The sequence below is a fragment of the Oryctolagus cuniculus genome, chromosome 19, assembly GCF_964237555.1.
Source record: "Oryctolagus cuniculus chromosome 19, mOryCun1.1, whole genome shotgun sequence".
Taxonomy (NCBI): domain Eukaryota; kingdom Metazoa; phylum Chordata; class Mammalia; order Lagomorpha; family Leporidae; genus Oryctolagus; species Oryctolagus cuniculus.
In genome coordinates, this window is record NC_091450.1 from 65,810,110 (window position 1) to 65,825,034 (window position 14,925).

A 14,925-nucleotide genomic window follows, 5' to 3' on the forward strand; every position below is an offset into this window, starting at 1 on the left:
CACAACGGGAACGCTCTGTGGTGCTGAGGGTCGCCGTGGGTGTGGCACTTGACGGGCCCCGACTCGGTTTCTCTGTCTTTCCTTGACTCACAGTGTAAATATGCGCTTTTTCATCTATGAAGTTTCTTGCTTTGCATGAGATGATTTCTAAGATTTCGTCCAGCTCCAGCAAATGATTCCAAGGACCCTTTCCTCCTAATGATTCTTCTTCTCTGGTTAGCTGAAGCTAAATAATGCAAGCTAATTTCAGAGTCACCATTTCACCAGAGCACTTTTGCTCTTTGTTTTATTCCTGTAACTATAATAATTTAGATGTTCACACAATAGGATCACCCGCTAGTTTGATTTTCACTTTGCTTGCTAAAACTTGGTCACCAGGGTATCCACAAGGAAGTACCAGGTTATTCAGTTATTTTGAGGCTTATTTATAAAGCAAGTTCAGCATTCACTTTATATTTTGGCACATAGGTAACTATTTAAGATGGTGATCTCCAGCACATGCCTCTGAGTATTACCAGGCAAGGCAGGTATGTTTTCTTTGCCTACAAAAGCTAAATTAGAAAAATTCAGAATGAAATGAATAATTAAGAATATTTATGACTATCAGTGAGAGACAGTGTCCTTCCTTCTGCATGGAGTTAGAATGCATGTTAAAATGATTTGTGTAATTTCAATAATTTGTCAATGAAATTTGTCACTTTCTTGAAGACTAATCACTTAATTCTAAGTGTCAGTGTTAAAGAATTCAGTATTATCGGTGGTGAATCCAAAGGGTTAGTAGCAAGAGACCCCTCCCTCCTTCACCACAGAGGCACCTGAAAGGCCCAGTCAGGGTGAGAGCAGAGGTGGGCAAAGCAAACTGCTCTTGTTCTGGTTCTCTGTGCCCCTTTGAGATGTGACCGTCCTGTGCCTATGAAGTTCTCCTCCAGGAGGAGAGTGGCCCGGCCCACTCAGGACCCTTGTCCCTGGAGAGCTGTGTCTCACTGTAGATGCTGGCAGGTTGTCATCCTTGTTCATGTGCCCCCTCTTCTTCTAAATGAGTTACAGTGAATCCTGTCCACTCTGGGACCCTGACGTGACTGTGGCTTCAGACCAGAGCCAGGCAGTGTGGACGTCGGCTGAGTGCGTCATCTGTGGCGTGCAGTTCCTCAGCAGACCCCAGCTGTCCTCAGGATGGCCCTGTACCATCTGAAGCCCCTTACCCCTCTACTTTCACCTTTGATTCCAGAAAAATGCTTTTGGAAAAACACAAATATTTTTAGAAATTAGGTGCATTACTAAATAGAAAGTACCTGGCGCAGTAGGAAAGAAAATCTTTAAAGAGCTGATATTTTTTGCAACAGGAAATCTCAAAAAGAGGAAAGCTGAAGACAAATGTCAAATTTTTTTTTTTTTTTTGACAGGCAGAGTGGACAGTGAGAGAGACAGAGAGAGAGAAAGGTCTGCCTTTGCCGTTGGTTCACCCTCCAATGGCCGGCGCGGCTGGCGCGCTGCGGCTGGCGCACCGCACTGATCCGAAGGCAGGAGCCAGGTACTTCTCCTGGTCTCCCATGGGGTGCAGGGCCCAAGTACTTGGGCCATCCTCCTCTGCACTCCCTGGCCACAGCAGAGAGCTGGCCTGGAAGAGGGGCAACCGGGACAGAATCCGGCGCCCCGGCCGGGACTAGAACCCGGTGTGCCGGCGCCGCAAGGCGGAGGATTAGCCTAGTGAGCCGCGGCACCAGCGACAAGTGTCAGTTTTTAACCAGTTTCATCACAATTTTGTCTTGTACGCGTAGACACAATGTGTATCCACATTTCCTTCAATGGATAGGATGTAACGCGTGCCTTTTGGTACTTGCTCTCTGAATAGTGTACTTTGATGACAGAAAAAACAGCAGCAGGCGCTTCCTTTGTGGCAGTGATGTAGGATGGCACTGCCGAGAAACCCCTTGCCTGGCCCCAAGACTTACAGGGTCCCTCTGAGAGTTGAGAGAGCAGGCGTGTTCCTCACGTGTTTGCTGTCTCGTGTTCATCTCCTCTCGCTGTTACCTCTTTCCCTGGGGGCGGGGCCTACAGCATCGTGGGCATTCTAGTATCCAGGTTTCCCTCACTGCTCGCACAGAGCGTTTGTGGAGAAGCAGTGCTTTTTCAGTTGGAAGCTCCTGTCCTCTGCCAGTTTTCCTGATGTTATGTCCAGAATCCACAGCACAGCTACATATCCTCATGTTGTTGCTTTTCACCTTTCATGGTCACTGGGCACGGTGCACTTCCCACAGAAACGACGAGGATAGCTGCAGAAAAGTGCGTTGACACCTTACAAGCATCAGTAACTTTTGGTGTTCGTTCTGAACAACTCGCCCAGTGTGGAGGAAGCTTAGTCTCCCGATTCTTTGGCCCATGTCTAATTCACCGTTGGAATGTTGTTTTCTCTCTAAGGGCTCGTGCAATTCGCTTCAGACAGGATGGTAACGAAGCCGTCGGCGGCTTCTTCTCTCAGATCGGGCAGCTATATATGGTGCATCACCTCTGGGGTAGGTACTTATTTCCATTTTTTGAATTACTGAGATTTTTTTTTTTTTTTTTGACAGGCAGAGTGGACAGTGAGAGAGAGAGAGACAGAGAGAAAGGTCTTCCTTTTGCTGTTGGTTCACCCTCCAATGGACAGTGAGAGAGAGAGAGAGACAGAGAGAAAGGTCTTCCTTTTGCTGTTGGTTCACCCTCCAATGGACAGTGAGAGAGAGAGAGAGACAGAGAGAAAGGTCTTCCTTTTGCCGTTCGTTGGTTCACCCTCCAATGGCCACGCTGCGGCCAGCACACCATGCTGATCCGAAGGCAGGAGCCAGGTGCTTCTCCTGGTCTCCCATGGGGTGCAGGGCCCAAGCACTTGGGCCATCCTCCACTGCACTCCCTGGCCACAGCAGAGAGCTGGCCTGAAGAGGGGCAACCGGGACAGAATCTGGCGCCCCAACCAGGACTAGAACCCGGTGTGCCGGCGCTGCAAGGTGGAGGATTAGCCCATTGAGCCACGGCGCCGGCCTGAGATTATTTTTAAGATGGCTTTTTTATTTATTTGAAAGGCAAAGCTACAGAGAAAAGAGGAGAGAAAGAGACAGAGATGAATGATGGAGATTTAAGAGGCTGTTACTGAGTAAGTCACGCTAAGCAGGAGTGCAAATCTCGAGTCAGTCAGTAACCTTAAATACTGGAGCAGATCCCACCATCATGATGGCTGTGCATGCTGGGCCATCTAGAACAGAAGAGGTCAACCGGGGAAGGGCCCACAGATCCTTGGCATGCTAGCAACTGACGGAGTGGGATGACAAGAGGAACAAGACAGGTGAAGGGGGCAGCCATGGGAGAGGGAGGAGAATGGAGCCAGAGTGGCCCCAGCCTCCCTCTCTAGCCGGCTTCCTGTTGCCCCCTCAGAGACAGCCGCATTTTACACACCACGCACACTCCCACTGCCTGTCTTTGCATGGCGTGGTGCCACTGTCTCAGAACTTTTGTCTCCCACTTTGGCTCCATCCTTGGTGTCTCTCAAGGCCGGACTCAGGCCTCCCCTCCCCACATCCCTGTCTCCTTGCTACAGCAGGGGCGGGGTCTTGGTCACAGCTGGTGGAATACCACCTGGACCTTTCTGGCACGTCTGTGGTTGGGTCTTAAAGGAGAAGCACAGCGCCCTTCCAGGCCATGGGAATTAACTGAGAGGTGGCAGCTTGACCCGTGTGGTGCTTCCTCCCCTGTCGTGGTGGCATAGCAGGGCTTACAAATACAGGAATGGCAAGCCTGAAGAGGGACTAAGCAGACGTGCAAGTAACTGTGGCAGGAGGCAGTGTGTGACCGTAACCCAGGGCCTTTGCTCCTGGTGCTGTGGAGACTTGGAGGGACGTCAAGGTAGATACGTGGACGTGGGGGAAGTCAGTAATGGTAGATGATGCACTAGACTTCAGGATCCTGGTGGATTTGACAGGCAGAGGTGAGAAGGAGGGGCTGAAGAGTGGTGGGGACACAGGAAATCATCAGAAAAGCACTAACAGTGTGGACCAGCTACAAGGTGGCATAGCTGCCAGCAGCCTAAGTCTGAATGGGTAAGTTGAGGCAGAACAATGTAACATTACACTGTGCTCTCACCCAAAGACTCATGCTCCATAATGGCTGCCTCAGGCTCCCCTGGTCTTGAAGAGTACAGCCCTGCGCAGGGGGATGGTTGCCGTCAGTGACTGCTCAGCGCCTCAGAGCGCCACGGGGCTGCACGGTCCTGGAGAGCTGCCCTCCTGGCCTGCCGAGTTTGGTCCCTTGGGTATCTGCGTTTCAAAATGTCACAGGTTTAGAAAGAAGTCTGTAAAAAGCCATGTTCTGCATTTGCCGGCCTTTTGCAATTAAACCACATGTAATTAAACCTTTCAGGATTTGAGGGCAGGCTGAAGCAGTTACTGTCATTTCACAAATACAGTATGCTGTCCAGGGGATAGGAACTGAGCAGTCAGACCACACTACCCTCCCGTCTCTCTGTCTCAGCCTAGACCAGCCTCTGAGGGCGGGCCCTGCACACCTCCCCCGACACCCCCGTACATGAGTGAGCACGGCTGCAAGGCTCAGAGTCAGATGGGGGGCGGCTCATCTGTCACCACTGCACTGGCTCTTGGCTGGAAGTCAACCCAGGTGCACAGCCTGGATCAGGGCTCACAGATGCAGGGCAGGCACCAGGATGCGAGCGGGTGAGCTCACCTGACAGGTTGTGGGGGACACAGGGCAGATCCTTTTCAACTCTGCCCTGCACAGAGGGCTCAAGGCTTCCTAGAGCCACAGCCAGCTGGGAGGAGCCCACCAAGTCTGTCTTGCATGCAGGCACAGAGCAGGACCAACATGGTGCCTCAGGCATCTGAGCAGCCAGCCACATCACATTGGCCGCTTCTGAGGCCGTGCCCTTCTCCACCTAACTTTACTATTTTATGCATCATCCCTTTTAATCTCTACAACCACCCACCACAGATGAGATACTATCTCAGTGGCTCATAGGTGGTAAGTAAATCACCCAGAACCCATGGCAACTCAGTAGCAGAGCCAGTGTGTGGCATGTGTGGCTTCAAGATGCATCTCTTCACAGCACAGCACTCCTCCTCTTCCCCATGCACTTGAGGCCATGCCTCCCCTGCCCCCTCCTCCACCACCCTGTGCGGGCTCCTCTCCTCACCTAGGAACATGCTTAAGGGCTGTCTTCAAGAAGCCTCTCTTGACCCGGATGTCCATTGACAGTGGGTGGATAAGCAAGACGTGGCGCAGAAGCACGGTAGAACAGTATTCAGCTGTAAAACGGCATGACATTCTGATACGTGCTGCAGCTGGATGAACCTTGAGGACATTGTGCTAATGCAAAAGAACAGATGTATGAGTCTGTTCTGTTAGGTCCCTAGAATTGGGCAAATTCACAGCGACAGGAAGTAGAATGAAGGAAGATATTACCAGGAGCCAGAGGGAGGGAGGAAAGGGGAGACATTGCTAAATGGAAAGAGTTTTTAATTTGGGATGATGAAAAAGCTTTGAAGCTGGGTAAAAATGACGGCTGCACAACCGTGTGAGTATGTTTACTGCCGCTGAACGTGGAAACTTTTTGTGACATTTTACCGCAATAAATTTTTTCTAATTATGAAAACTGAAACACAGCCTCCCCAAGCTGTGTGCAGTAGGGGGAAATTCTGTCTTTTAGGTGGTTGATCAGTAGCTCTGCAGGCTAGGATTTTCTTAGAAAGAAGGAAGTCCCATGGGGAAAGGTGCCTGTCTCCAGACAGAATGCAGACCCAAGGGAAGGAGCCCTGGACAGTCTTCCTCCTGACCAGCACAGCGTCCAGGTGCCTGGTGGGCAGTTGGAAGGCTCTTGCCCGGTTTGGACCCATCAGCCAGGGCCTCCATAGGCTATCAGTGAGATTGAATTCCTCAACACTGAGGGCCGTGTGATGCCTCTCACCACATTGTCCCCTCCACCCCCAGAGCACCTTTCTTTCCTACACTCGTATGTCAGTGATGTCATTCAATGCTGGTGAAACGAAGTGACCCCTTCCAGGCAGGCACCCCCACCCCCAGCCTCTGCCCCGATGCCCAGTCTCCTGGTCCTTGTGGACTCTGCCCTTGAGCTGATCACCATGCTCCGTGGGCTCAGCCTTGCCTTCCCTTCTCTCTCTCTTCTCTCCCTTGCATAGATCAGTGTGGTGCTTTGTCAGTTTGAATGAAGCTGGATTTGATATTGCTCATCTATGATCTGGGTTTCTGATTATGAATTTAGCATGTTATTGAAGAAGTTCATTTGGTTTAGAAATACGTGGCTGGGACTGACCAGGCTGTAAAGCTTCAGAGAAGGTTGTCTTGCTTCTAACCCACAAGGCGTGACATAGTTTTGCTCAGAATAACCAGTTGGTGGTTTTCCTAGATCAGTACTAGGTGTCCAAAGTAGTAACGACTGAGAAAACTAGGTGACCAGCTCAACAACGACTGTACCGGTGGACTGTGGGGCATTGTGTTTGCTCTAAGCCTTGCTTCTTCTGTGTGGTTTTCTTGAAGCTTACAAGGACCTTCAGACCAGGGAAGACATACGGAATGCTGCCTGGCATAAACACGGCTGGGAGGAACTGGTGTACTACACAGGTAACATTCATGTCTCCAAGCGCATGTGTTGTCTGCTGCAGCCTGCAAACCCTCTCTACCTGGTCAGTTTTCCATCATTACCCTTTCTTGTAGATTTCTGCATTTTCTGAAAATTTATTATACAGAATTCTTTCTGAGCCTTCCCTTTCTCATCAAAATTGTTAGGTCCCAGAGACATAATATGTCCGCTTAAAAGAGTAATCTGAAATTTAATTTGAGAAACTAGAAACCCTGTCTGCTTGATTTTAGTGAGGAAACTGGTAGAGTTGATAAATACCAGCCGTGTTGCATGCCACGTGTGTTTAAGCCCAGATGTTACTGTGCAAATATAAGAGTGATTTGTCGTAGAAAGTAGGTACTAACCTTGTCTTTTTAGTTCAGAAAAATCATAGAATTATTATGTGTTTTTGGTGCTCACCCTTACGCTTTTCATCATCCCCAGAGGTGAGGTTTCCAAGCCCACAGAATACATTCAAACATCGTATTATTTAGCTTCATATGAGTTTATTTGGCTCCAAATAATCTTTTGAGAAATCACCATCTTTTCCCTCACAATTCGGGCTTTCCTAATTTCCCACAAATGAAACCAGTCTCCAGGTGGGACCTGTTTGAAGAACATCCTAGAGCCCCGTGTGTGTGTTTCTGCCCGAGATCAGCCCCTTCTTCTCCAGCGCTCCGTTCTGTTTTCAAGTAGCGCATCTTCCGCACAGTCTCAGCAAGGCGTTTGTTCATGTGTTTCTGTCGGGTGCCAAGAAACGGATAAGCGCAGTAATCTGGCTCCTGTTTTCAGTCCCACTCATTCAGGAAATGGAATCGAGAATCATGATCCCGCTGAAGACCTCGCCCCTGCAGTGAGGCTGGAGAAGTCATATGTGCCCGCACCCATTCTCGTGACAAGTACTTGTCGTAAAATCATTTAAATTGTATGTCAAGTGAGAAAAGAGATGCTGATGTGTCCCGCTGCTGTATATAGCTTCTGAGAGACCTCTTTTCTTTGAAATTGACAGGATGGCAAGAGAGGAAACTGTTGCAGTTGGGCTGCTTGTTAGCCATGCTCTGCAGCCATCTTCGAAACCCCTGGGGACATCAGACCTCCCTGATAACACTTTGCCACCTCTCCCCGCCCTCCAGGAAAAGAGGGTCCAGATTGAAACTTTATCATCTCTAAATAAGACCCCAATCATGAAAAAAAAATCAGCCATTTCTTTATAAAAAGCAAATCTGTTTTATAATTACAGATTTTTAGAAAATTTCTTGTATCAGGAAGAAATGAAAATTTTGTCATGTGTCTCCAGTGGTTTTTCTGAATCTCAGACTAAGAGCAAATTACGAGTGTACCCAGTACCTGAAAATGTTCTGATTCCCTCTCATTTGCAAGTAGTCAGCATAGTAAGCCATGTCAGGACGAAGCTGGCAGCGGTGGGCAAGGGATATTTAATCAGTAATTCAGTGTGTCGTGATGTCTCTGTGTGAGAGGCAAAATATGGCGTGAACATGTATATCATGTGTGACTTTGAAATGAACACCTTGAATAGCACTAATTTTTTATTTGTAATATTTTTCTATAACAAAACAAGTAGCACTAGGAAAAGAGGTTTTATTTGTGACCTCAGATATCCTCTGGTTACTATTTTAATAAATGCACAGCAGATACTTCCAAAATCATGTATGAAGGGTGATGCATGTTGGGATTGAAATCGGCCTAATGCTGCATTCTCTGTCTAGCTCTGTTTGATTTACTTTTCTGACAGTGTGCCAGTGTCGTGGCTGTAATCATGTGCAAGTTCTGTTGAAATGAAAAATTATATCTGCCCACAAATTACAGAATTTATGTGTAAAATAAAAGTGTGAGTAAATCTCATATTAAATGTCAAACTTTTACATATGTATGGTTTTCTCCAAGAACATATAAAAGTCAATAAAATTCACTTAATTTTCACATTGGTTTTGGTTTTGGTTTTGTTCCATCAACATGTTCTGAGACTGATGTGTGTTGGTGCCATGGGAAATAGAAAGGAGAAAAAGTCTGGCATTGGGGGAAAAAAAAAACCTATACTTAGCACCAGCAATCCTACTGACTTGCCACGAAACCTTAAGCCACTGTTAACTGCTCTGAACCGCTATGTAATAGTCTTCAACATGAGCAAAAATCATCTGCCCAGGCTTTCTCGTTTGTGAAAATTGCGACTGTGTGTTGCCCATCTGAGTGCTCACTGGACTTTGGACTCCTTGAAAACAAGGACTGCATCATCCTTGCCCTCGTCACCCAGCCTGTGGCTCAGTGCCTGGCTCCGGTGAGCTGCATGGCTTGCATTTGCAAGATGTGTTGAATGAAAGAACTATTTAGGGGCTGGCATTGCAGTGCAGCGGGTTAAACCTCCTCTGGTGACATGAGCATCCCATGTTGGAGGGCCAGCTACTCTGCTTCCAATCCCGCTTCCTGCTAATGTACCTGGGAAGACAAAAGAAGATGACCCAAGTCATCTTGGGCTCCTGCCACCCATGTGGGAGACCAGGATGGGGTTCCTGGCTCCTGAAGCAATTTGGGGAGTGAACCAGCTAATAGGAGATAGCTCCTTGTCTCTCTCTCTCTCTCCCTCTCTCTCTCTTTCTTTCTTCTTTTCAAATAAATAGTAAATAATTTTTTTAGGAAAAAAACTATATGAAACTGCTTTCTAAACAACTTAAAAGAAAAGTAATAGAATTACTAGTAAGAGGAATTGGAGGAGAAGGAATCATACTATTTTGTCCCACCATCATCCAAACTCAGCATCTGTTCCCTTGGTGTACATCTGGTGGGTTTTATTTACAATAGCCAACTCAGGTTCAGCTGTCATGCTTTTTTGTTTTTGTTTTTGTTTTTGTTTTTAAGATTTATTTATTTATTTGAAAGTCAGAGTTACAGAGAGAGGGAGAAACAGGGAGAGAAATCTTCCATCCATTGGTTCAATCCCCGGATGGTCGCAATGGCCAGCCCTGCGCCAGGAGCCAGGGGCTTCCTCTGTGTCTCCCAATTGGGTAGAAGCTTGGGCCATCTTTGCTGCTTTTCCCAGGCCATTACTAGGAAGCTGGATCGGGGGTGGAACAGCTGGGACACAAACCCGTGCCCATGTGAGATTCTGGCTGGTGTCGCAGATGTTGATTTTACCCATTGCACCACAACACCACTTTTTAAAAGCCTACTTTGCTTTCCTCTAAATTAGCTCTTTATAAAACCTCTTTTCCCTCGTTTTCATAGCTCCCTATGGAAGACCCTTTTTTGTTTCTTACAAAATTTATACTTCCAGTCAAGTCTGGGCCAGCCAAAGCCAGGAGCCTAGAACTCCAACTGGGTCTCCTTTGTGGCTGGCAAGGACTCAAGTCCTCGAGCCATCACCTGCCACCTCCCAGAGTGTGCATTAACAGGGAGCTAAAGTTGAAGTGGAGCTGAGGCTCAAACCCAGGCATGCCAATATAGGAGGCAGGTGCCCCATGCAGTGTCAACCACTGTGCCATATTCACACTATTTTTGATGCAAATTCTAGAAATCCTTATAAATTAATGATTAATGATGTACCTAGATAAGCTCAAGGGTACTGTAAAAGATTCCGAGAAAAACTGAAAGCTTTATTTTGGAGGCAGGTGTTGTGGGCAGCAGGTTAAACCACCACTAGGGAAGCCCACATCCTATATTGGAAAGCCTGGAATTCAGTCCTGCCTCCAGTTCAGATCCAGCTTCCTGCCAACACAGCCCGTGAGATAGCAGCTGATGGCTCGAGGACTTGAGTCCCTGCCACCCACGTGCGAGACCCAGATGGAGTTCTGGGCTCCTGGCTTTGGCTGGCAGGCATTTCAGAAGTGAAACAGCAAATGAAAGATCACTATCTTGGCCGGCGCCGCGGCTCACTAGGCTAATCCTCCACATGCGGCGCCGGCACACCGGGTTCTAGTCCCAGTCGGGGCGCCGGATTCTGTCCCGGTTGCCCCTCTTCCAGTCCAGCTCTCTGCTGTGGCCAGGGAGTGCAGTGGAGGATGGCCCAGGTCCTTGGGCCCTGTGCCCGCATGGGAGACCAGGAGAAGCACCTGGCTCCTGGCTGCTGATCAGCACGGTGCGCCGGCCGCAGCAGCCATTGGAGGGTGAAACAATGGCAAAGGAAGACCTTTCTCTCTGTCTCTCTCTCGCTATCCATTCTATCTGTCAAAAAAAAAAAAAAAAAAAAAAAAAAATCACTATCTCTGTGTCCCTCAGCCTTTCAAATAAATATACTTAAAAAAAATCTGGTGCAGAAAATTTTGAAATCCACACATAGTTGTTTTTCATAATACACATTTTCCATGATCCTTGTTATAAAATATCTTCACATTTTGAAAATGTGATTGGGGTGGGGCCAGCGCTGTGGCATGGCGGGTAAAGCCGCTACCTGCAGTGCTGGCATCCCACATGGGTGCTGGTTCAAGTCCCAGCTGCTCCACTTCCAATCCAGCTCTCTGCTATGGCCTGGGAAAGCAGCAGAAGATGGCCCAAGTGCTTGGGCCTTTGCACGCGCACGGGAGACCAGGAGGAAGTTCCTGGCTCCTGGCTTCGGATCGGCGCAGCTCTAGCCATTGCAGCCATTTGGGAAGTGAACTAGTGGATAGAAGACTTTCTCTCTCTCTCTCTCTCTCTGCTTCCCTGTAACTCTGCCTTTCAAATAAATAAATAAATCTTTTTTAAAAATTGTGATCAGCAAATTACTGAACAGTCTTCTGCTGACTTCAGAGTTAAGACTTTCTCCAGAGTTTATTGACCATTAAAGGTGACAACTGCTTCAACTTTGTGCAGATCAGGCCTTCCATCCAGGGTCAGGGGTGGGGTGGGGGGTTGAGATCTTACTTATTCCTTGCATTAATATGTTATCACTTGTGATCACAGTGTTAATCAGTATTGGCTTAGGGTGGGTGCCCCTGGCCCCAGTAAATTGTTAACTCCCCAGTCGTGCACAAGATAAAGCATGCTGTGGAAATCATTGCCCTGGGTTCCCGCTCTGAATGTGACCTCAGGGCAGTTATTAACTTCGGTGAACACGTTTCCGTCTGTTAAGAAGAGGATAGCAGTGTCTATACTGCTGACCTCAGGGTAGTGAGAGTCACATGAGGCAACGCTGGACAGTGTGGACATCAGGAGTGTGATTTCTGGTCAGGTCCTTCCCCAGGTTTTCTGAACCTGATCATAAAGGGCTGTGTATATGCTTGAGCCGTCACGTACCGGGGCCAGCCACTTGGGTCTCTGCAGTCTCTTGTTCACTCCTGTCCCTGCTCTGGGAGTGGAGCTGGGGAGGTGGGTGGGGGGCCCTTCATTAGGAGACACCAAAGAATCGTTTAAACCATTAACCAGAGGAGAATGGGGCCGGGGTGGGGGTAGGGCAAAGTGTATTTTTAAAGCATATATGGGGCATACCTTGGGCCTAGCAGATAGGATACCACATGAGACATCCACATGAATGCCTGAGTTCAAGCCCTGGCTCAGAAGCCCATCTTAGAGGGCCTGGGTTTGAATCCTTCTCTCTACTTCCGATTCTACCTTCCTGCTAATACCCTGGAGGCAGCATCCACAAGGGAGGGAGACCTGGATGGAGTTCTAGTCTCCTGGCTCCAGTCTTGGCTGCTGCAGGAATTGGGAGGGTAAACCAGAGAAGGAAGCTCTCTCTTAGTATCTCAGCCTTTCAAATAAGTGAATATTTTTAAAGTTTTTTAAGCATATAAAAGTTTTGAGGTGGGGCCGGTGCTGTGGCATAATAGCTTAAGCTTCTGCCTGAGGCTCCAGCATCCCATATGGGCACCGGTTCGAGTCCCAGGTACTCCACTTCTGATCCAGCTCCCTGCTAATGGCCTGAGATGATGGCCCAGGTCTTGGGCCCCTGCACCCACATGGGAGAGCTAGAAGCTCCTGGCTCCTGGCTTTGGATGGGCACAGCGCTGGCCATTGCAGCCATTTGGAGAGTGAAATAATGGATGGAAGAGATCTCTCTCTCCCCCCCCCCCCACCACCTCTGTATGTATCTCTTCCTCTCAAACAAATGTTTTTGAAAAAAGTTTATTAAATGTTTCGAGGGACTTTTATTCTTTTGACTTAGTACCATGAAAAATTTCAATACGGAATTTTATGATCCTAAGGCTTCTCCTGTTTAGATAAGCAGTTCTCACAATCAGAATGAAAAATCGTATTTCAAGGACAAGAAGTAATGTGACTGCCAGTGGCCCTGCTCTGAAGCCATCCTAGTGTAACCACGTAGTAACTCCTGGGAGAACTGCGCTGTAGCTGTTTCCAGCAAGTGCAGAATTGGAAAAGCATGAAAGAGTGGTGCAGTGCTTGCATCATTTCAAACTCACTCCTCCAAGCCAACAAAGAAGTAATTGTCTGTGCTGCTCTGGGGCAGTTAACCGGGGGCCAAAGGAGGGGCTCCGTCTCTGTGTAAGAGCTTCCAAGTGGGCATCACGAATTCTCAGGGGATCAGACTTGCTCTGAGCCAATTCAATGTCCGCCTCCGAGTTCAGGCCCTGGCCCTGGCTGAGGCAGGCTGTGGCAGCCAGGCAGTTAAAAAACAATGGGCGCACTGGCAACCCCGTCTTCCCACCCTCCCTGCCAAGGCCCGCTCGGGCTCATGCACGCTGGCTAGTGGCAAAGGCTGAGACGGTGTGTGGCGCTCTTCACAGAACTGGCCTGCCTGGTCCTGCCCAGAGCTCTGCCCTGCTCCTAGGAGAGCTGCCAGAGAGCATTCAGCATTGTGAAACCGCACGGTTCAGGGAGCTCATTTAAAGGTTGCCAACCCTGCTTCATGCATCTCCTGTAGACACCAACTACGAAGAAAACTGGATTCATTTATTATTTAAGTTGCAAGTTTTTCAAGTTTTCAGTATTAAAACCTATGGCCTTTCCTAAATTATCCAACAGTATCCACTGATATTTTTTCCTAATCCAGTCTTCCCCCTCCCCCATTTCCCCACCATGTTCTGAAGCTTAACTGGCTTGGTGGTGGGTGTTTTTGTTTTTGTTTTTAAGATTTATTTATTTGAAAGTCAGAGTTATACAGAGAGGAGAGGCAGAGAGAAAGAGAGAGGTCTTCCATCCAATGGTTCACTCCCCAATTGTCTGCAACGGCCAGAGCTGCGCCGATCTGAAGCCAGGAGCCAGGAGCCAGGAGATTCCTCTGGGTCTCCCACACGGGTGCAGGGGCCCAAGGACTTGGGCCATCCTCCACTGCTCTCCCAGGCCACAGCAGAGAACTGGATGGGAAGAGGAGCAGCCAGGTCTTAAACTGCTGCCGGCACTTCAGGCTAGGGCGTTAACCTACTGCCCCACAGCACTGGCCCCAAGGGTGTTTAGCCCAGTGGTGAGACATCTGCATCCCACTTCAGAGTGCTCAGGTTCAACACTAGGCTCCAGCTCCTGACTCTAGATTCCTACCAGCAGCAGTGATGGCTCAAGCAACTGTGCTCTTCCCACCCAAATGAGAGACCCGGACTGAGTTCTCAGCTCCCAGCTTCAACCTGGGCTGTCTTGCAACTACAGTAGGTATCTGGGGGGTGAACTAGCAGATGGAATCAACCTTTCCCTGCCTCCCTCCCTCTTGCAAGTAAGTTTACACACACACACACACACACACACACACACAGTACTGTGGCATAGCAGATTAAGCCACCACCTTCAGCACCAGCATGCCATATGGGAGCCAGTTCGATTCCCGGATGCTCCACTTCCTATCCAAGTCTCTGCTAATGTGCCTGGGCCCCCGCTCGCATGTGGGACACCCAAGTGAAACTCCTGGCTCCTGGCTTCAGCCTGGCCCAGCTCCTGACATTGAGGCCATTTGGGGAGTGAGCCAGCAAATGCAAAATCTCTCTCTCTGTCTCTCCCTCTCTCTATTTACTCTGCCTTTCATTTGGAAATGGCGCTGTGGCACAACAGGTTAAAGCCCCAGCCTGCTGTGCAGGCATCCCATGTAGGCCCAAATTCGAGCCCCAGCTGCTTCACTTCCCATCGAGCTCCCTGCTAATGTGCCTGGGAAAGCAGCAGAGGAAGCTCCTGGCTCCTGGCTTCAGATCGGCTCAGCTCTGGCTGTTGCAGCTGTTTGGGGAGTGACCCATTGGATGGAAGACCTCTCTCTCTCTCTGTCTCTAACTCTCTCTGTAACTCTGCCTTTCATATAAATGAAGTAAATCTTTAAATACATACATACACACATATATATTTAACAATATGATTTATCCTCTTTAAACTTAAAAAAGTATTTTAAAGAGTATAAGGGAAAGAGAGAGAGAGAGAGAGAGAGAGAGAGAGAGAGAGAG

At 48.6% G+C, this 14,925-nt stretch overlaps 1 protein-coding gene across 1 annotated transcript in view; it reads left to right on the forward strand.

The window, feature by feature from the left end:
• Positions 1–8,560, forward strand: part of NIPSNAP2 (nipsnap homolog 2) — a 33,129-nt gene extending 24,569 nt beyond the window's left edge. Inside the window, exons 8-10 of the mRNA XM_051836325.2 lie at positions 2,419–2,513; positions 6,538–6,621; positions 7,412–8,560. Coding sequence (XP_051692285.1) covers positions 2,419–2,513; positions 6,538–6,621; positions 7,412–7,476 — 244 coding nt within the window. The 3' untranslated portion in view covers positions 7,477–8,560. The remainder of the gene's footprint in view (positions 1–2,418; positions 2,514–6,537; positions 6,622–7,411) is intronic.
• Positions 8,561–14,925: the final 6,365 nt, after the last annotated feature.